The sequence below is a fragment of the Canis lupus genome, chromosome 8 (assembly GCF_048164855.1).
Source record: "Canis lupus baileyi chromosome 8, mCanLup2.hap1, whole genome shotgun sequence".
NCBI classification, from domain to species: domain Eukaryota; kingdom Metazoa; phylum Chordata; class Mammalia; order Carnivora; family Canidae; genus Canis; species Canis lupus.
The window spans coordinates 48,664,527-48,687,840 of record NC_132845.1 but is presented as its reverse complement, the minus strand read 5'-3'; the positions used below and the strand labels follow the sequence as shown (position 1 = coordinate 48,687,840).

General features: G+C 38.2%; 1 protein-coding gene across 12 annotated transcripts in view; it reads right to left on the bottom strand.

Annotated features, from left to right (window-relative positions):
* Positions 1-23,314, bottom strand: part of MRTFB (myocardin related transcription factor B) — a 210,451-nt gene that overhangs the window by 46,061 nt on the left and 141,076 nt on the right. For all 12 annotated transcript variants that reach the window (XM_072835848.1, XM_072835858.1, XM_072835846.1 and 9 more), the window contains 5 exons: positions 21,813-21,868; positions 20,615-20,690; positions 16,432-16,593; positions 14,920-15,098; positions 1,858-1,992 (listed from right to left, as the gene is read on the bottom strand). In XM_072835848.1, the coding sequence (XP_072691949.1) occupies positions 1,858-1,992; positions 14,920-15,098; positions 16,432-16,593; positions 20,615-20,690; positions 21,813-21,868 (608 nt within the window). The remainder of the gene's footprint in view (positions 1-1,857; positions 1,993-14,919; positions 15,099-16,431; positions 16,594-20,614; positions 20,691-21,812; positions 21,869-23,314) is intronic.

Sequence of the window (23,314 nt, the reverse complement as noted above, 5' to 3'; positions counted from 1 at the left end):
GCAGACCTTGATGCAGGGCTCGATCTCATGACCCTAAGATCATGGCCTGAGCCAAAATCAAGAGTCACTTAAGTGACAGAGCCCCCCAGGTGCCTGCCCCTCAAGTTATGTATTTCTAAGGAAAATGTATATCAAATACTGCAATCTCACATTATTAATCAATTCACTGTCATTTGCTTATTGTGCTGTTACTAACAGATTTTTATCCCTGATCTTTCAAAGCGGTTACAATGGATGGAGTCTGGGTTATGGAGGTTGTACCCTAACTGTTATGTAATGATGAAACCATTGACTCGGCTGATCAGGAAGGCACCTATGGAAAGAGGGAGGGGGACAGACACACAGTAACCAGGATGTCTCAGGCTAAATCTGCTATTACCTATTCATTGGCATGTTCTCTCACAACGTGAGGGTGGGGAACAGCTTTCGTCACAGAAAAATCCACAGAACTGTGGGCTGTTTCCTACTGTGTATCTGACTTTTCCCCTGTAGCACAGTCCTAGGATCTCCGATCTGGCCTCTGAATCTCACATTCTCAAACAGTGCCTCCTGCCCTAGAGTCAAAGGAAGGAGACACGAGTGAGGGGAGAAATTTGGAGAGGAGAGATGGGTCACCATCCAAACTGTCTCTGTGCCATCCGTGCCACACGTCTGGGGATAGAGCAGAGGAGGAGAGCTGATGTTATTAGCTCAGCTGCCACATGCCACACTCTGGAATTTCTGGCTCCAGTACTACATGATGGAAGATGGTGAGATACACTTAATGTGCCCCAGAGCCACAGACACTGGGCCGCACAGACACAGAGAGGCTGGAGGAGAAGCAGAGCCTTGTGTGCAGGAGAGTGGAGGCCAGAACAGTGCTAGAGGGTGGATGGAAGTGAGGAACCTGCACCAGGCTAACGGAGCTGCCCTGTGTTCCTGGGGAGGCAAAAAGAAGGCTCACCTGCCCTGCAGGAAGGAGCCTGGACCCTGCCTGGCCTTGTGGCTTCTTCTGCCCTCACTTCCTCATCTGGAAGGTGCTGGGAGGGTTGGCTAGCTCTCTACAGCCCCTTTACACTTCTAAAAGTTTGAAATCAGTGTTCTTCTTTGTTTGGCAAAAGCTGTATCTGAGATGATGACATTATTCCTCTGTCTATCCATGCCCCTGCCCTTTATTTAGCAGTTCTAAATACACTTAAAAAAAAAAAAAAAACAACTTTACATGTATACTACATATTTGAAAGTTTGATCTTCTGTAGTGTTGATTCACTGAATTATTTGCACCAAGTAAAAAGTAGGGACCAGTGCCACCAATCTGCAGCTTATCTGAAGAGCAAACCAAGCTTCAAAAGGGCAAATCTGCTAAATCAAAAACACAGCTGCTTGTCTGAAGCCTTTAACCTGTCATGTAATATATCTGGAATACCACTGAGACTGACCTTGTGTATAAAATCCAAAATTATGTTACCATTAAAGAGATCTGTTTGTGAGGCTCATGACTCCCAAATGCTGTGCTAAAGCAGCTCTATCTTACTGTCCTCCCAGTGTTCCTCTCATCTTGGCAGCCTGGATGGTAGCAGAATTGGGGATTGCTGATAAAATGTATCCTAAAGCCTTTTTGCATGGCTCCAGGAGTTGCATGGAGACCAAATTTTGCACGGTTCTTCCATGACTACAGAACAATAGGGCATTTGTTGAAGGTGGTAGTTTCCAATACTAAGGCGTGATTGAGCAAGTCTGCCTGTGGTTTTGTTTTCAAGGCTTCAGACCAAAAGCCAGGCTGGGGCAATGCAGACTTGTGCCTCTGTGTTCCACGTACAGGGCCACAGACAAACCACCAGTAGAGACCTCAAACCAGCATGTGTGCAGGGAACTCACCTTTACCAGTGCTGGCCCAGGCTTTGCTGAGGACACAGTGTTGGTGGGGAGAACAGGAGCTGTGGACCTGGTGGGGGGCTGATCCGTAGGAGGAGTTTTCAAGAATTCAGGAACTGCTGGGGATACTGGAGTAAACTGGTGGAAAAGGCAGAAAGGGAACAAGTCTGTGAACTCAACGACATAAAATTAGAAAAGCCAGAATTAGAAGGGAATGACCTCATTTTTTTTTAAGTTGACTAGAAAAGAAACAAAAGAAAGATATACTATTATGTCTGAGACCCAGATGTTGGAATAACATGCGTTACCTCGATGGAGCCAATTAGTCTTTGCCCCAACAGCAATGAAAAGCTCAAGCTAAATAAGGTTAGGTTGACTCCACCCTAGTAGTGTTTTCTTAGAAATATGGTCAGAACCACCCTGTTTTGGCAGAAGAAAAGTCCAAGACTCTTGTAAAAATGATCAAAACAATACATAATACTTGTAAGGTTCTCCTGCTGTAGGAATCACAGTAATGATCCTGCTGAATTCAAATGTGATATTTAGCCTTTGTTGCAGGGTCTGATCAGCCTCTATAGCACACCCCAGGCCTGGTAACATTTTGTAAGAAAGCTCCTATTTCCTGGAGGTGCACTCCAAGTACATGTTTTTAAATGTGCTTTCCAGCTTATGTCCCTGTGTCCAGGCCTGAATAGTGCTCTCCTTAACCACTTCCCCCATTTCTCACAGTGAGAGGGCATCTGAAGAATGTATTTTGATTATATCGACTCATTTCACTGATGGTGCACCCTCACACCTAAAGCAAGAAGCTAATTTGTTACCAAGGCCAAACAAGCAACCACCAGACCTCAATTTGGAGTTGTGTATTAACAAAGGAAGTTACCTGCAGAAGGCTCTGATAGCTTTTCTCAACAACCTAATGACCCATTTCCACTAACAGTCTACTTTAGATAGATTTTAAGGATTCATTCACCGGAAAGAGATATTACTATTCTAACAAATCTGATTATGGCTACATGGACTTAACTATTACCAGCCTTATTTTAAGGAAAAAACATCTTCCTTTATCACTTCCACTCCCCAACGCAACTCTCGAATTCATTACGAGAATTAAAGTCAGTTCTTTTGTTGATGTATTTGGGTTTAAGAATAGCACACTGTATTTTCCCTTCTTAAAATAAATGACCTGAGAACTCAGAGGCTATTTAGCAGCAAGAAATATGAAGTTTGGCACATACTAGTTACTCAATAAATATTTGTGTAATGGGTGAATGGAAATTCCTTGTGGCTTTACTCATGCGGGGTGAGACTCTCAAGGCTAGCTGAGACTGTGAATATGTGTGTGGGTGTGCAATGAACTGTGCTTGCTCATGTGGGCACTCTCTCTGAGCTCGCTTTTCCTTTTTGTCACTGATTTCAGCTTTTAAGTAATTATTACTGTCAGCATTGACAATAAAAAGACTTGACTTTTTAAAGATCGCTACCTAGTAGCCCCCTTAGCCATGGTTTATTATTCTGCGTTTTCAGTGACCCGTGAGCGTCCGTGGTCCTGAAGCAGATGACCCTTCTCTGACATACGGTCAACGCTATATCACATGCCTATAACGTTCACCTCACTTCATGTCATCACGTAGGCACTGTATCCTCACTATTAACACTACAAGTCAAAGGAGGGCAAGTATAGGATGGTAAGATACTTTGAGAGTGAAAGACTACTTTCACATAACTTTTATTATACTACATTGTTTGAACTGCCCTATTTTATTACTATAGTTAATCTCTTACTGTGCTTAATTTATAAACTGAACTTTACAGTGATTGGTGTATAAAGGAAAAAACAGTATACACAGTGTTGGGTACTATTCATGGTTTCAGGCATCCCCTGGGGGTCTGGGAATGCATCCCCTATGTATAAGGGGAGACTACTGTACTCAATTTCATTCAAACAGAAGTGGAAGAAAGGGACTTTTCGGAGAGTCTTGACACCTGTGTTCCAGGCTGACTTCTGCCCCCAAAAGGCCTTGAGCCAAGCTGCCTCCTCAGTGATCCTCTGACATGAAGTGGAGGGTCATGGTCCACTAACCATTGCTTTAAACGATGTAGTTTTAAGTTATTTGTGTTCCTTTAACTTTGCACATTTTTTGGAAATGAGGATATTTATCTCTGGGTCAATTTTCACACAGGGAGAAATATTCCTTGGCTGTTAATAATTGGCATATGAAGTGGAATCACATACTTGAATATATACATTTATATATGATAAATAAATATATTTCCTCGCACATAAATTCTAACCTGGCAAGCTATTTTACCAGTCCAGCCCCCACTGACTGATATGATAGCTATGATGCATTTGAGTAGTCAGTGTTAATAATCTGAAAAACAATCCAGAAGCATGAATGTGGTATCAATTATGTTTGAAAATGTTTCTCCTATATTTCTAGACCTTGTCTAATTGACTTCAGCCTTGAATACTGATACTCTCATCTTATTAGCTCTTTTCATATTTCAGTGTGACTTTGCTACCCAGAAAACCACAGATCCCACTGTAACATAGGAATAACCCAAATGAAATACAGTGATTATTAACATTACTTAATCTGAAGATAAATTCTGGTAAAAAGGGAGAAATGGCTAAACTCTTATTTACATTTTGCCAGTGTTTTTTATGTGCCTTAGAAACAACCCCTCAAACAATCTTACATCCTATCTAGATGTTGGGATCCCAGTGGCTAGAGTAACAACAACGACAAAAGTCTAAGATCTAAATATCAGTACTTCTGAAACGACAGTATTCCAAAAGGTATAAAAAGAATATCCAGGCCATAAAGGATACTTACTATACTTATTTTGTTCCACAGTAAAGTGAGCGATATGTTAAAATCTTAAAAGAATGCTTTAAATGTTTAAATTTCCACTGAGACCTAAGTTCACCTTTTGTACTTTCAAAATTTAATCTCAAAATGATTCAGAATCTTTTCTCCAAGGAAACAAAAGAGCTGCAAACTTTGTTTTATTGGATCTGACCACTGTTCCCAAGCTACAGGTCTCATGACCTCCAATTCAACTGTCATCACGACACCATGACAAGAAAAGTCAGAAAAACATTGTTATCTAATGATGAATATTGAGGCTTTAAATAAAACTGAAAAAGCAAGCCCTCTGAACCTTAAAGATGGACTTTTCACTTCTTAGAAATTGCTAAGGGAAAGTTCTGCTACAAAAGAAAAAAATAAGTCTGAGTAAATGTTTAAGCTGATTAAAATTTTACAATGTATCAGGTGTCTGCCCTGGTTCCTTGCATACACTTGTCAAGGACCAATCACTGTTCTTTGGTAAGTTCTTTTTTTATTAGATTTCTTTATGCGATCTAGAGGGGCAGAAACTAGATATTTAAAAATAAAGCTTTTTTTTGTACTGTAGATTTTAAAACTAAAATAAATGTGTTTTTAATTTAGGATGCAGCAGCAATCTTAATTAAGATGGGACTATGCAAATAAGAAATTCAAAATGCAATTATTCTTTAAATATTGTTTCCATATTCTGATCCCCAATAAAATGAACACTAGTCAATGAATAAGTTGAATACAGATAAAAAACACATGCTTTGTTGTGTATCTAATAGATGGATATTTTATGTTAATTCTACTTTTGTTAAAATATATCACTTAGCACTGACCGCTCTGTTTATACAATGCATAGTTAAAAGTTTAGGCATTTCATTTTTAGTACCAGGAGTTGAACATTACTCTTTTGGCAATATCTGGTGGATATTTAGCTGGCACAAGATGACTTGATTAGTAGTGAGGATTTGCATGTATCCCTTATTTAAAAAACTGATTATTTTTAAAAAGTTGTGGTAAAAAATATCTAATAAAAGTCACCATTTAAACCATACAGTGGTTTAAAGCATATAGTTCTATGGCATTAAGTGCATTCTCGCTGTTCTGTAACTCTCACCAACACCCATCTCCAGAACTTTTTCATCTTCCCAAACTAATATTCTCTATCCATTAAACAAGTCTCCATCCTTGTCTCCCACCAGCTCCTGGCAACCACTATGTACTCTATGTATGAGTTTGACTATTCTGGGTACCTCAAAAGAGTGGAATCATACAACATTTTTCCTTTTGTTTATTTCACTTAGTGTAATGTCCTCAAGGTTCATCCATGTTGTAGTGTGGGTCAGAATCTCCTTCCTTTTTAAGGCTGAATCATATTTTATTGTATGTATATACCATATTTTGTTTATCCATTCATTTGTCACTGGACAAAAGGGATGCTTCTACCTTTGGCTGTTGTGGCTAATGCTGTTATTGAACATGGCTGTACAAATACCTGTGCCAGTCCCTTCTTTCAATTCTTTTAGGCAAATACCCAGAAGTGGAATTTCTGGATCACAGGGTAATTCTAGTTTTAGCTTTTTGAGAGAAGTACTATACTATTCTCTATAGTGATGCCACAAGGATTCCAATTTCTTCACATCCTTACCAACATTTCTTAATTTTTGTTCTTTGGAAAATAGCCGTACTAATGGTGTAAGGTGGTATCTCATTGTGGTTTTGATTTGCATTTCTCTAGTGATTAGTGCTGTTAAGCATCTTTTCATGTGGTTACTGGGTATCTGTTTATCTTCTTTTTCCTTTCTTCCTCTTTCTTTTTTCTTTTCTTTTCCCTCCCTCCCTCCCCTCTCTTTCTTTAATTTTTTAAGGGGTAAGGGACAGAAGGAGAGAGAATCTCAAGCAGGCTCCACACTCAATGTGGAGCCCTGATGTGAGACTCGATATTATGAACATGAAATCACAAACTGAGCCAAAATCAAGAGTCAGACACTTAACTGAGCCACCCAGGTGCCCCGTTTCTTTCTTTCTCTTTTTTAAAAGATTTTATTTATTTATTCATTCATTCATTCATTCATTCATTCATTCGAGAGAGAGAGAACACGAGCATGAGTGGAGGCAGGGAGGCAGAGAGAGAGAGAGAGAGAGAGAGAGAGAGAGAGAGGAAGAGGCAGGCTCCTCACTGACCTGGGAGCCCAACTCGGGGCTCAATCTCAGGACCCCAGGATCCTGACCTGAACCAAAGGCAGACACTTAACTGACTGAACCACCCAGGTGCCCTTATCTTCTTTAGACAAATGTCCATTCTTGTCCTTCACCCCTTTTTAAATCAGGTTACTTATTTTTCTGTTGACTTGTGGGAGTTGTGTATATATTCTAGGTATTAACCCCTTATCAGATATGTGATTTGCAGATACTTTCTCCCATTCCATGGGCTGCCTTTTACTGTTATTAATGTCCTTTGATGCAAAAAAGTTTTTCATTTTGATAAAGCCTAATTATTTTTTCTTTTATTGCCTTGGTGTCACATCCAAGAAACCATTGCCAAACCCAGCGTCTTGAAGCTTTCCTATGTCTTCTAGGAGTTTTATAGTTTTAGGTCTTAGTCAAAATGACTATTGAGGCCAGAATGTGGAAGCAAAGTAGGTATTAGAATTACTATTATTCATTTTTGGTAACTGAGTTATGGTATTTGCATAGACTGTACAGTTGAAGAAATAATGTTATGTATGTATTCCTTAAATTACATAAGTAACAGTCATCATGATGAGTCATAAAAGGATGACAGAGGATGCTGTGCTGGAAAAGGGTCTTAGGAAGAATCTCCAACTGTTGTCTTAATAAAAACAAAGTCATTGGTTCAAACCTTGTGCAGGCCAGACAGACGTTCTCTTGATGACATCTACCCCAGGTAACACATGTGAAGCAAGCAGCTCAGTGCCTGGCCAGGAGTGCTCAGCATATGTTGGCCAGTACTTTTTATCCCTCATCTCAATTATATTTGATAAACTTTGACTTATTTATAAACTTGGTTTATTCTGCCCAATGTACACTTCAGACACTTCCCTACTGGTCACAGGAGAATGGAGGTCAGAACTAGGATAGAACGTGACCTCATGTTAATGCTGGAAACCAGCTCAAAATCGAAGCATGAATAGTAGCAGTGTCCTTTTGGTATGTAAGTTATAAGAAGCAAGATCAGGTTACAGTACAAACTAGAGCCAGTATCTTGGATACCCTAATTCAGGCCTTTACTGATAAGCATTTGTAATAAAAGTTAGTCTAATTTTGATCATGTTATGTATGTGTACATGGATTACCTGTTAGACCTTGCTCATCCTCTTGGTTATCTTAAACCTAAGGTCTCTATTATTTGGAAAAGGTCATGTACCTGAAGGTTGCTTGACACAATGGGAAAAAAGTGCACCAAGTTCCCCTAACCCTGTCTTCATGAAAGTACACTGAGTACCTGAGCCACAGGGTCCCCGTCAGCACTACTTCCAATTCACCACAGGGATTGTCCCTATAGCACAGACTGAAGATGAACACAGATCTTGCCAGGTCACGCTTACAGTTAAGCATGTGGGTGCTTAAAATAAATGATGAATTAAATGGCTTAAGAAATTGCTGAGAGGACAGCCCCGGTCGTGCAGTGGTTTGGTGCTGCCTGCAGCCTGGGGTGTGATCCTGGAGACCCGGGATCGAGTCCCACATCGGGCTCCCTGCACGGAGCCTGCTTCTCCCTCTGCCTGTGTCCCTGCCCCTCTCTCTCTGTGTCTATGAATAAATAAATAAAATCTTAAAAAAAAAAAAAAAAGAAATTGCTGAGAGAAAAAAAAGTCCTGCGATTAAAAGCACCAGTGAAGCAGCTCCTGCTGCCCACATGTGGCTAGCTGTTTTTAATTTTCTGCAGCTTTTCCATTGTTCAAGAGGTGCTTAGGCATAAAATAAGCTAAGCTCCAATATGTGATGTGTGTTCCATTAATGTTCTGGCAAATTCCTTTCCAGCTGTACTTTGATCAGAATTGAAAAGAAAAAAGTCCAGGGAAAGGCAGTGTTAGTCTCTTAACAGACCACACAGAAATACATATTTCAAGAATAATTCTGGGGGGAGGTGAAATGTACATTTTGAAGGAAGTATATGGTAGTGTATTATACTGTCCATGATGTGAAGTCATTAGAATTTTAGCACTGCGATTGGAAGAAAAGAGCCTGGAAAATCTGTTCCTTACCTAAATATTATATGTTAATTTTTTTTTGGTAGGGAATATAATTTTTATTTGAATACTTTCCTAAAGGACTCAATCCTCTCTATTTGTGAGTTCTAAAAAAGAATTCAGGAGACAGTGTGTCACAATACATTTTGGAATAAAGCAAGCCATAAAGATATCTTGAACCAAATTTTAAGTAATTATCTCAAATATAACTTCTAAAGAAATGAAAAATTCCCTGCATTGGCTCTGAACTCTGTATTAGGCCAAAAAAAAAAAATGAACAGGGAAATTAGAAAATTGTGTTTAAGCCATGGAATTAAATGTGCAGCATGAAATGATGACTAATTAGCATATGAAAAACCTTGGTTCAGGCAAACAAGAAGCAAAGCAAAATCGATGACAGTTACTCCAATAGTGATCTGTGAACCCGTTAGCTGCCAGCAATGGATGTGTTGCTACCGGACTACCTTTTTTTTTTTTTTTTTTTTTTTTTAATTTAAGTAAGCTCTGCACCCAACACGGGGCTTAAACTCACAGGCTCTATGACTGAGCCAGCCAGGTGTCCCACTACCCCACTGTCTTGTTTTTTGCAAGAGGATTTAGTCCACAATGCACTGGAAATCAAACAAACATAAAAAATAAAACACAGGTTAGTCTTTCACTACAGGCAATTTGAGGACCACTAGTCCATGGTAACTAAATTCACCATTAAACTCTTCTATTGAATTGACAATGACCAAGTCATTGAACAAACACTAGATAGCAGTGAAAATAATTAAAGTACAAAATGTGCCAAAACAAACTCTAGTTATCATTTCTAGATGACATTAAAATTCCCAAGGCTTTACAGGCATCACAAGGTTTGCCTGTGCAGTTGATTACAGGACCAAAACCCAAAACCTACATCATACCTATAATCCTCCTCAAGGATCGTCTTCTTCAGCATCAATACAGCACAATTAATAGGAAGATGCTTCTTTAATTGCATGAATAAAAGTGTAATAATGTGAATCTTTGTCAGATTACAAATACTAACACACTTAATACAAGGGAATTTCATACAGTTTAAGAAGATCTCAAGGTAAATGGCACAGAAATTATTTAACTAATTAAATAATTTTTTAATTATTTATTGAGGCAAGCTGGCCCTAGCTAGGTTTTATTTTTTTTTTTTTTTTATTTTATTTTTTTTTTTTTTTCCTAGCTAGGTTTTAGGTTCTCTTCCCTGAACACGTAAGGAGGCACTGAACCACTCTCTGAAGTGGGTCTTTTGCTGCAGGCCTGTCGACAGATAAAAAGCAGGCTGTCAGTGCACGCAGCAGGCAGAACCGGGGCTCCAGCAACATTAGTGTCATAAAAACTAGTGTTTAAGTTCTGGATGGCCCAGGGCTTTGTGTGCATTGCACTGGTAATAAACAGACCATGTTTATGCTTCAAGAAACACGGCTAGTCCTTTTTACCCCAAGGGCTTTGGAAATGTCAGCCCACTGGGAGGGACTCCCTCTGGTTAAAGTTTTTCACCTGTAAACTTAGCTGGAGACCAAGTTTCAAGAGCAAAGTGAAAAACCTAATACAAGCAATACAGGGCAACTGAAATTGCCAATATCCTACACCACAGGGAACTATCATGATACCACTACCAGGGAGATGGCTGATGTGACAAAAATCCCATTACTGAGAAAGTGAAGGCCACACTAATGGCTGTCTGGTATCCTGACCTACCCAGAGACCAACCAACCAAAATGCTAAGAAGAACTGGTTTTTGATGGTATTTACTTCATACTTGACATTCTTTTTAGCCCTATTTTTAAAGCTCAAAACCAGGGTGCAGCAAATATGTGAGAACACTGTAGGAGCTGGACTCCCTTGCTCTCGTTTTCTGCCTTCTTAGACCTCAGACCCTGGGCAGGTCGCCGACCTCACCTTCTTCCAGACCAGGTTCCAGCCTAGTCAAGAGGCCAGTCACTCTTGCCCTGAAAGTCTGACAGGAGAATATGAACTTAGCTACCCACTCAACCTCTGATGAATCTAAGCTGAAGAGGCTCTAATTGCATGTGGAAGAACACAACAGACTGCTTCTACAAGCCTGGCACTGGTCACTGCTTGTGATGCTCAACTGTGGCACATGCGTTTTATACCAGGACCTGTGCTAGATGCAGAACACAAGGTGTGTGCACGCACATATGCACACACACTAAAGTAGCTCTTCTCCTCTAAGGGTCAAAGTCCTTCTACTCACGGGCTTACATTTTATTTAGGTGGAGGCAGACACAATAAGCAAATAAATTAGTGTGTTTCAGGTCATGGTGGTCAAGGCAATAGAGAACATAGTGCTGAGAGACCTAGTCCCTAACCAACAGATATTCATGAATGAGAAGAAATGCTGAAAGAAAATATGCAAACATTTTTAATCCCCAAATTTCTGTACCTCTCTGAACCCAGGCCTCTGCTGTAAAGGCTGAGCCAGACAGTTGCTAAATTCCTTCCCAACTTAAAGATTCTATGAGCCTGGGCTTTAGCAAGAACATTTTCTTCTGAATTTAACCAACTCCATTAAGTAGTTCAACAGCTTTGACTGTAAGGTAACTAAATAGTATTAAAACTTCAGTAAGGCAAGAACACGCTAAGGAGGTAAAAAACGAACTAGCCTAAGAGTTCTTATATAACCAAAAGAAACAGGAACACCCACTGAAAAATAAGAATTGAGAATTTTTAATGCAATTATCAAAAAGTATTTGTTAGATTCCTTCACAGGCGCTGTATTTTTCACTTCCCAACACAATCTGAGATGTGATAGGTGCTCAATAAATACTTGTTGAACAAATGAATTCAATCTAACCAAAATTAAGGAGTCAATTAAAATTTTCCAATCTCCAAACAGTGTGCAAGGTTTAAAGTGATGGTATTACTTACTTGTGGGAAAGACAGTAACTTTGTTTTTTACCTAACAAAGGACCAAATCCACTTCAAAATCTGATAATTATTCAAAGAGATGATCAGACAAGCACCCAACAAAGTATGTATAAGAACAATATATGCAGCAAATATGTGAAAATATAGGAGGGGCTCTTACTGTGCTTGTAACAGTGAAAAATAGAGACAAGTCTAGATAACCCACAATACAGAATTGGTTAAAAGATAAACTTAGCTACCTATTAAAAATGATATATATATATATATATATATATATATATATATATATATATAAATATAAATATATATACAAAGACCACTACTATGATTATGATTAAGGTATGAAAGTGACTTAGACATAAGAGTTCCTGCATGACCCAGCAGTTCCACTCCTAGGTAAATACCCAAGAGAACTGAAAACACATGGTCACATAAAAACTTGTCCAAACTCATTCAAAGCACCATTATTCGTAACAGCCACATGTCTGGAAGTACAGCTCAGGAGTAGAACATGTGACTTCATAACAGCCAAATGCCCAAACCAAGTGATGAACAGATACAGAAAATAAGGTATATCAATGGAGTATTATTCAGTCATAACAAAGAATTATGTCCTAATATAGGCTTTAACATGGATGAACCTTAAAATCATACTATATAAGAGAAGCCAATCACTAAAAATCACATATTGTATGATTCCATTTATATAATATGTCCAGAACAGGCAGATCCAGAGACAGAAGCAGACTGATGGTGGCCTAGGACTGGTGGAGGGGATACTGGGGAATGATTGTAATGGGTATGGGCTTCTTTTTTGGGATGATGAAAATGTTCTAGAATCAGATAGTGGTGATAGTTGCATAGTTCTGTGACTATGCTAACAACCACTGAACTAGACATTCTAAAAGGGTGAATTTTCCCAGTGTCATGTTTTACAGAAATAGAAAAATGCATCCTAATATTCATATGGAATCTCAAGTAGCCAAAAGTAGTCTTAAGGGCAGCCTGGGTGGCTCAGTGGTTTAGCGCCGCCTTCAGCCCAGGGCATGATCCTGGAGACCTGGGATCCAGTCCCATTTCGGGTTCCCTGCATGGAGCCTGCTCCTCCCTCTGCGTGTCTCTGCCTCTCTCTGTGTCTCTTGTGAATAAATAAATAAAATCTTAAAAAAAAAAAAAAGAACAAAGTTGGAGGTCTCACACTTCTTGATTTCAAAATTTATTACAAAGTGATAGTAATCAAAACAGTGTGGTCCTGGCATGAAGAAAAACACATAAGCTAATTAAACAGAATACAGAGTCCTTAAATTATTATGCATATGGTCAAATGATCTTCAACAGAAGTGCCAAGACCATTTAATAGGGAAAGGACTGTCTTTTCAACAAATGATGCTGGGAAAACCGGATATCCACATGCAAAAGAATAAAGATGGATCCTTATTTATACCAAATACAAAAATTAAAATGGATTAAAGACCTAAATATAAGGCAAAAACACATAAATATAAAATAATACATAAATAAGTATTTTTTAATAAAAAATAAATATAAAAACCTAGGAGAAAACACAGAGAAAAAGCTTCATGACACTGGACTTGGCCATGATTTCTTAGTAGAATACCTAAAGCACAGGTGACAAACCCAAAAACAGACAAATGGCACTATATTGAACTTAAAAACTGTGCTTCCAAGGACACTATCAGTAGAGGGAAAATGCAACATAACAGGAGAAAATATTTGCTAATCATGTATTTCTAAAGGGGTTAATATCCAGAATATATAAAGAACTCCTACAACTCAACAGCTAAAAAACAGATAATCTGATTAAAGATGGGCAAAGGACTCAAATAGACATATCTCCATATACAAATGGCCAACAAAGATATGAAAAGATGCTTAACATCACAGTAATCACTGGAGAAAGGCTAATCGAAACCACAATGAGCTATGAACTCACACCACTAGAATGGCTACTATCAAAAGAATATAAATTAATAAGTGTTGGTGAGGATGTGCTGAAATTGAAATCCTTGCATGTTGTTGGTAGGAGTGTGAAATGTACAACCATTATGGAGAAGAGTATGGAGGTTCCTTAATAATTAAAAACAGAATTACCATATGATCCATCAATCCCACTTCTGGGTATATGCCCAAAAAAACTGAAAGCAGGGTTTTGAAGAGGTATTTCCAAACCCACGTACTTAGCATCATTACTCACAACAGCCAAGACACGGAAGCAACCCAATATCCACTGATGAATGGATAAACAAAACATGCTATAATGGAATATTATTCAGTCTTAAAACAGCCTTATCACATGCTACAACCTGAACAAACCTTGAAGACATTATGTTAAGTGACATAAGCCAATCACAAAAAGGCAAATATTGTATGATTCCATTTATGAGATCCCTAAAGTAGCTAAATTCATATGTATGTATTTATATATGTACTTATTTAAATTCCAGTATAGTTAACATGAAATGTTATGTTAATTTCAGGGGTACAATACAGTGATTCAATAATTCTTTACTTGACTCCGTGCTCATCATGTTAAGTGTCCTCTTTAATCCCCATCACTCAGTTCACCCATCCCCCCACCCTAAAGTAGTCAAATTCTTAGAAATGGAAGTGGAACAGTGATTGCCAAGGCCTGGAGAAAGGGGTTGGGGGATGCTGTTTAATGGGTACAGTTTCAATTTTGCAAGACAAAAAAGTTCTGGAGATCTGTTGCACAACAATGAGAATGTACTTAACACTACTGAGCTGAACATTTAAAAATGGTTAAGATGGGAAGAAAAAGAGGGGGATATATTTTATAGTATGTGAATTAAATCCCCAACAAAAGTTATGAGAAAAATTTTTAAAAAGCGAGTTACATAGCCATTTGTAAAATAAAAATACGGATATAAAATTCAAATAAAATGTAAGAATCTACTGAAACAAGTTAACGTGTTTGTATCACAGGTGAAAAAAAATCTCTATTTTCCCACAATTTTAGACTTTTCTTTTGGAAGAAGAAGAAATATAATTACCCTGATACATAAAAAACAAGTCTCAAAACTGTCTCTGTTTAGGGGTAGAAACAAGAAAGGTGATACCTGAGCTGGAGTGTTTGTGGTCACAGGAGACGGCGATTCGCTAACTTTTGGCTCACTTGGGGACGCGGCTGACCCCTGCGACTCCTGGCTGGCTGGCTGGTCTGGAGACAAAGCATCACTGCTGTCTTCATCAAATGAGAAATCGCCCTGAGTCTGAGGATAGTCCTCCTTCCCAACGCCTAAAGAAAGAAACGATTTTCAACTTATCTTGGCCTTAGAATACCAAGCTTAAAATGATAAAGGAGAAACATTGTTTATTACAAGAATGTAAGAAGCTGGTTTAAAAAAATTTTTGAACATAATGTACTTCCCAGAGGAAGAACACACCACTACCTATGATGAATACTTGGGGGAAAAAGTCAGACCTGAATCATATCAAGCCTTTGTATCCAACTATCAGTTGCAGCAAGTACAGAAGACAAGAAAAGTTTTTAGTGACACTGGGAATGCTAATGCATTCAGTTAATCCAGTATGTGGACATGCTAGAGAACATAACAAGGCCCGTTCACCAACAGTAAGAAAACCTACCGAGGAAATGAAGACTTAAGCGATATCAGCCAAAGACCAGGTGTGGACCTTGTGTGGATCCTGATTTGGAATACAACTGTTAAAAAACTTTAAGAGATGTGGGAGAAAATGAGGCCATGCCTTGGTATCTGCTGATGAGTCCTACTTCTTGGAGTGGCCCAGTTATACTGACACCTTACCTTGTGGGGCCCGTTTCTTTGAGACTGAATGGAATCATCATTGAATGCATTACTTAGAATCACTGACCACAAATTGCCTAAGAATTAAATGCATAATAATGCAAAATCTTCTTGCATTAGTATTATTGGTTATTATATAATATTATTGGTTAATATATAATATATTATAATAAGAAGCCCCCAGAGTAATGGAAACTGTAATAGTTTTTATAGTAGGATGTTAATTTGTCAAAATTGCTTGCCAATTAAGTGGTATTATTCCCGATTTTTTTTTTTCTGCTTAAACTTATGCCAGAAAAAAAAATGTATGTGTGGGGGAAGTGGGGAATGGAAACATTTGTAACAAAGTATGATAAGACCAGGATAAAATGGAGAGATATTACCATTCTTATTAAATATATCTGTACTCATGTGCTGTTTACTTTGCTGAACTAACATTGAACAAGCTACTTATCTTTCCTTTAAGTAAACAAAATAATGAAAAGTCTCTAGAACTCTTAACACAAGAGAAATTAAACAGTATAATGTAGTCAAGTTAACTCAGAAAGCACCATAATGAAATCGGAAACTAATACATCAACCTCAGACATGACAAGAGGAAGCTCTGTGTTGAGTGGTAACAGATGCTAGTCTTAGAATATATAAAACAACAACAATAATAATGGGAACTGGTTTAAGTGTTAACCAATTGCTACTTCACTCAGAAAACAACACTCATGATTGGTGCTGGCTTTTTAAATTAAATTTGTTTTAAACTTCCAAGTTTCTCTTTCTCCCAGAAAATAGTAAATTTTTGCATCTTGCCTATAATTGCTTCCTTAACACTGGAGTCCACAGGAAGGATGTTTTTCTCTACTAGCTCCATAGGACCAGGTCTCTGAGCAATCTTCTCATTCAGATCATCAGCTAGTCGAGCTCTTTTCAATTTCATCTGAGTGGCCTGCAGGGATGGCTCTGCAAATGTCTCTAAAAGAGAAAACACATTTTTAACCATTACTTGAATTACTCTATTCCATAATGTTATGTCAGGCCGACTGAATTTAATTTAATTGAAACTGGTTTAAGCATATTTATGTGTTCTCAATGTATTTAAGGAAAGAAAAATGACCGTTTAAGAATGCTCTAGTACAACATTTATACATTTTTAGGCCTCGATATTTTGTATTGTCTATACAATGCCCTCAGAGTCAAATTAACATGAACTCAAGCCAAAAACTGGGGTACTGCTATGGTTCATTTATGGTAGGAGGTTCACACTCACATTTATTAGGTATTGGAGATACGGAGGATGAAAAAGAGAATGTGGTCCGGGGCTCAAGAAGTATACAGTTTTAGATTTGCACTGGAAAGTCAATTCCTAGAAATGGAGGTACTAGATCTTACTTAGATTATAAGCTTCTCTGCAAGAGTCAGTGGGAAGAGCTACAGATCATATTCTTAAATTGATCCCTGTGTGTCTCACAGTCTTCATTAAGACTTCTTAAACACATTAAGAATGTGTTTCTTTTTTTTTTTTTTTTGAGATTTTATTTATTTATTTATGAGAGAGACAGAGAGAGGCAGAGACATAGGCAGAGGGAGAAGCAGGCTCCCTGCAGGAGCCCGATGTGGGACTTGATCCCAGGACCCTAGGATCATGCCCTGAGGGAAAGGCAGACAGATGTTCAACCACTGAGTCACCCAGGCATCCCTCTGTGTTTATTTCTGAATATATAACCTTGGAACATTCAATTACAGAGTAACCAATGGTCATAAAGAGCCTCAACTCATCTACTTACAAATGCAGTTGTACAACAAATGCGAAGCTAACATAAATATCATAATTTGTTCATTTGGGTAATTCTGTCAATGATTTGCATTTCTGGTATCTCTCCTTAACATTTTATCACAATTGTTCTCAATAATGTTTATTATTGATTAAAATAATGGTGAGGTATTAACTCAAAATTCCGAGTTGCCTCTTAAATTATATGGTAGAGAAGGTCTTTTAATGAAAGTCCCTATAAAAAATCTCAGGATCACTAATGTTTTTTTTGGGAGGTAAAATGTTCTGACTGAAGCCCAAAGCTCGCTGAAAGCCCATGACCCATAAACTACTCTCCAGCACATCTGAATACTTCTCTGTCCACCAGGTGAATTATATGCTTACCAAAAGTCAACCTTGATTGTCCACACAACAGTTCATATCAATTCATATGTGATGTCAACACATAATTTAACTAAATGTTATAGGAAAATGACAACCTTCAAAAATAAAATTATTTCTTGGGAACCTAGATTAAATGCTTTGGAATGACTTGATAAAGGTGAGTCATTAAAAAATAAATCACTGTCAAAATAAAAAATTAAAAAATAAATCACTGTCAAATTAGGGCTTACTAACAACTAAAATATCTGGGAAAATGATAAAATCTAAGATTTTTCAACTTAGATTGCTTTTCAAGTGTCTTTATGTTGTTTTTTCCACCCTCAATCGAAATTGTAGATGATGTAGGACAGTTGTGGTTTATGCAAGAAAGATGATGATCATGTAGATCACTCTCAGGTTGATGTTTAAATGTATTGTTAAGATCCAGGTAGGACAGGCTTCTGCCTTTCTCCTCTCTCCTATCAACACATCCAAGTGATATCAGGAATATGTCTGGAATGAAAATATCCCAAAAGTAAATAATGAGAGGCTGGCATTTTGTTATGTTTCTGTTCTTGGTCTTATCATCTCTTCATCTCCATGGCACTGAGGCTGGATTTTTAGCTGAACTTCAGAAAAATAATGTAGACTTTGCCTGCCAAACATCCAATTCAATCAAACCTGGGAAAATGTTAAAATAAGTTGGGGGGTGGTTTAAAGTTATTTGTTAAATTACAAATGATATATTCTTTCTTACTTCAAAAATCCCAACTTGAGAACAGATGTTCAAAAAACATCACTTATGGTTCATTCATATACATAGTTAGGTTTCGAAATGTTGGTCTTTTTTTTTTTTTTTTGGTCTTTTTTTTTAAAAAAAGCAAATATGAGGGATCCCTGGGTGGCGCAGCGGTTTGGCGCCTGCCTTTGGCCCAGGGCGCGATTCTGGAGACCCGGGATCGAATCCCACATCGGGCTCCCGGTGCATGGAGCCTGCTTCTCCCTCTGCCTGTGTCTCTGCCTCTCTCTCTCTCTCTGTGACTATCATAAATACATTAAAAAAAAAAAAATTGAAAAAAAAAAGCAAATATTCCTTTTGATAGCTAAATGTATTTGCATTTGGTCTTAATAATATTAATAAAGGCTGTTACAATCAGAAGGCAAGTTGAAACAGACAGTATTGTTCCTTCAAAAATGTCCTGTAAAGGTCACGATATTTTTAGGTGTACAAGGAGCCATTTGCCCAGTTACTTACCAGTACATTTGCCTCTTGAAGATTCATTTATCCCCGACAGCGGGTAGCTGTTCCTACCCTACCACTATTCTGGAAAGTTTTTTTTAGTCCAATGGGCTTCTGAGAACACAACTGAAAGTAGTGAAAGACATCTACCTCTGACCTCCCACTCAGATATGAAGATAGTCCTATAATCATAGATTCTTTGGAGCTACTATGGACTATAGATACCAACTTGATCCTTGGAATTTCTTTACAACATCCTTACTGTGGTGTCAGCCTGTGCCTGGTCCCTAATCACAGCAGCCTCTCATTGAGTACTTTTCACGATCTGTAATCCATTTGTTTTGCCCGTTTATTATCTGTCTGCGCCACTAGAATGTAAGCTTCATGAAGGCAGGCATCCATTTGACTCATTTGTTGGGTCTCTGGTGTCTAGCTCACTGGCCAATGAATTACCACCTCAAATGAGGGCAATCATATTGCTTCTGAAAGATTTTTGGACATGTCTGATACTTAGGATATTATTTATATTGAGCTACAATCTAATACTTTGTAATACCAACCTATTTCTTCTTTTTTTTTTTTTTTTAAAGATTTTATTTATTCATGAGAGACAGAGAGACACAGAGAGAGAGAGAGAGAGAGAGAGAGAGAGAGAGGCAGAGACACAGGCACAGGGAGAAGCAGGCTCCATGCAGGGAACCCGACATGGAACTCGATCCTGGGTCTCCAGGATCACACCCTGGACTGAAGGCAGGCGCTCAACTGCTGAGCCACCCAGGTTGCCCAATACCAACCTATTTCTAAAACAACTCTACCATTAGGCCAGAAGAATATAATATTCCTTCTACTTGAGAACAGTCTCAATCTTTGAGAAGTTTTCAGATTCTTTCTGTATCATCTCAGGGTTTAACACACTCAAGACTATCACAGGGTCAAGCTCCTAGTCTTGCTCAATAAGTCAAGTCAGAGAAGCAAAACAGTAACAAAATGTAACTTGGCAATTTAAGTTGGGGAAACCAGCTTTCAAGAATGCTCTCTTTAGAGAGAAAACCATGCTAGCCTGAGCCACATGTCTCACCAGAGATGGAATAGAACTGTCCTTACCAGGTTCACAAGTGATGAGGCTAGACCACTGAGAAAATCTGGGAGGCTATGGGTGTTTATGTTAATGGTCAGGTCACCGGGACTGTAGTGGATAGGTAACAACAAACAGAAGATGGTAAGTGTGAGCTCTGTACTAGGTTGACATAACGGGGTCCAGGTGGCTGAAAAATCTAGGGTTAGATTTGTGGCCACTGTACTCTTTATGACTTAATGGGCATATGTTCCTCACTGATGAAGAAATCCTCTGGACCAAAAATGTTTCTCCAGAACATGGTAGAGACATCTATGGCACCAGCTGGTGGGGAAGAGTCAGTCCATTAATGGGTTATTTAGAGAATCAAATCTTCCCCATGTATCTAATATAACATTTTAGTTTCGGGTCTTCAAGTTGCTATCCCATTTGGAGGATGTCAGCCTGTGGGGTAAGAAGTTACTAAAATGGAAATAAACAGCAATGGTGGAATTCTCATTCTTTTCTTAAGAAAACACAGAATAAGCAGAAATCAAAATTTTACCTTCTAAAATGTGCATCCTGACAAGTTCAGAACGATCTGGTCGGCTCCGAATCTTATGCTTCAAAAAGTTTTCAGTCTTAAAAAAAAAAAAAAAAAGAGAGAGAGAGAGAGAGAGTGAAAAAGTCTTACCATAAATTGTTTATGACTTATTGTGGTTTTACATTCTTCTCTCAAGGTACTCCATTTAAATGAATTGTATGCTCTCTGGTCATGATTTTGGGAAGGAAAGAGTAGAAATTAGTACTTTGAAAAGCTATCACCCAACACATAACTTAAATTGCAGCCTTCAAAACTGCACAGGGATCTGAAGTGCATAAAGTAAGCACTTTCCAGACTTTTATTTTAAAACTTGGAAAAGGCAAAAGATAATTTGAACAGACATAGGATTCTGGTCATTTAAGTATCTAACATCTAGACTTTAGGTCAGATAAAAATCCACCTAAATTACAAATTTCTTTAAAATCCTAATGTATGTTTGTTAGTGAATTCATATCCCTGATCATATTTTCTTATTCAAAACAATTCTCAACTAGAACAATAAGGCTTTCAGATGGTTTTAGATTGTATAAGATTCTAAGAGATCATTATTGCATTCTGGGAAAATCCCTATGGAATTTTTGGAACATTCTTATTTTCACATTGTATGACAGAAGTTTTCCCTAAAGCAAAAAGAATGAATGTGCATAATGGTCCTTTTAAAGAAAAAGAATAAACACAAAACCAATATGCAAATAGGAATGGAGACCTCTCAAATAAAACAGAGCTGAACCTAGCAACATTCTTGGTCAAATGTACAGCTACCACAGATTCAGTAAAGAAATGAACTAAAGATGTGGTAGTCAGGACATCACTGGGCTGTTGGTCTGGGGGAGGGGGTGGTTACAAATGGCAGACTACTCCGTTATTATTCTAAAAACTGTTGGTATGTTCCAAAAGCAACAAGGCGAAGTATGATTTGTCCTTTATGTACAAAACTAGTTACAAGTTTTAAAAGAACAAAAGTTGAACATCATGCATTTTCTAAAAACTTCAAGATAAAACTACCCTAGAATGTATTACTCTACATGTCATGTGTCATGAAAATATACTGCATTTTCTTTATTGACAATATTTAGGAGTAAGACTGCTACTTGCCCACAGGTACTTTAAAATAAAAAAGAAGCAGAGGAGTAGAACATTTGAAACTGAAATTTCTTACTCTGGCTCGTTCCAAGCTTTTTATCTGCTCATGGAATGCAGCTGGGCTCTTCAAAGCTGTGAGAAGAACAGGAATCATTTTGGGAGTACAGATAGAGGCGTTAATATTTCAGTCAAACGTTAGGGTACATTATGTTGATGTTCCTTCTTAATCTTAAGAGTTTGCATCTACAGTTCCATTTATTACTAGTTCTCTTAGGAGATCTACGAAATTTGAAACCTTAAGATGTTTTAGAATTAAAATTACATATTCACAGATAAAACAAGTGAACATTTAAAATAGAGTTGTATACATGACAATGCAAATGTTAGGTCAGACAGTTGCAGCCAATACTTGGGCCAAGTTATCGTCACCAGGAGAACTGTTTGATGATTTCTTAACAGGCCTTTGCTCTTAGTGGCCCTACAAGATGCAGGTGGGGGTGGGGGTGGGGAAGACCAAATGTCCTGAGGACATTTAACCTAGGCGTGATGGAACCCTGAACATGAGGGCACTCTGTACTTCATGTCTAGCAGAGCTGAGTTACTGTTTACTGAGACCCCACAATGCACGTAGCCCTACATGCTGTGGTCAATCATAATTATATCACTGTTGATCATCACAACAACCTTGCAAGGCAGGTATTAGCCCCAGGGCAGATGAAAGACTCAAAGCAGTTAAATGAATTCTTGAAGGTCTATAGTTAGATTGTGGTCAAAGTAGAATTTAAATTTTTTTTTTTTTAAAGATTTTATTTATTTAGTCATGAGAAACAGAGAGGAGAGAGAGACAGAGACACAGGCAGAGGGAGAAGCAGGCTCCATGCAGGGAGCCCGACATGGGACTTGATCCCGGGTCTCCAGGATCACGCCCTGGGCTGAAGGCGGCGCTAAACCGCTGAGCCACCCGGGCTGCCCTTAAATATTTTTTTTTTTAAAGATTTTATTTATTTCAAAGTAGAATTTAAATCTAGAATTCTGAATTAGAAAGTTTAATGTTCTATTGTATCAAAATGCAACTCACTCTAAAGACAGAGTGATTCTTTAACATGTTAACTGTTACTTCTTTAAGTATTCTAGAATCTCAGAGTGAGGATAAGCAGTGTTCTGCTAAAACATCACTTACCACAGTATTTCTATCAATTATCTTTGCAAAATCTTTTGTGCATATGTGTACTATGGGCAGTCAGATAATGTGGATGGGATTTAGGTTATGCTTGCTTGGGCTGTCATCTCCAAAACTTGACCCATTGGCTCTTGGTAGAATTATTTTCAGCTCTGGTACTTGAAGCACTCCAAAGATTCCCAGAAGCCCAGCCCAAACAGGTTTGACCAGGGAACAGCTCTCAAAAGCAGAGTAGAGCTGGCTTAGCGGTGGTGTCCTTAATACCATAATTTGATACTATTTGATTGACTGGTTTCATTGTCAGTCAGGAATGTAGTGGTAGAGAAATCTGGCAGATCATCAAACCAGCTTTGAGTCTATCATAGTACTAGATTTAAAAATATCTACTGCAGAGAAAA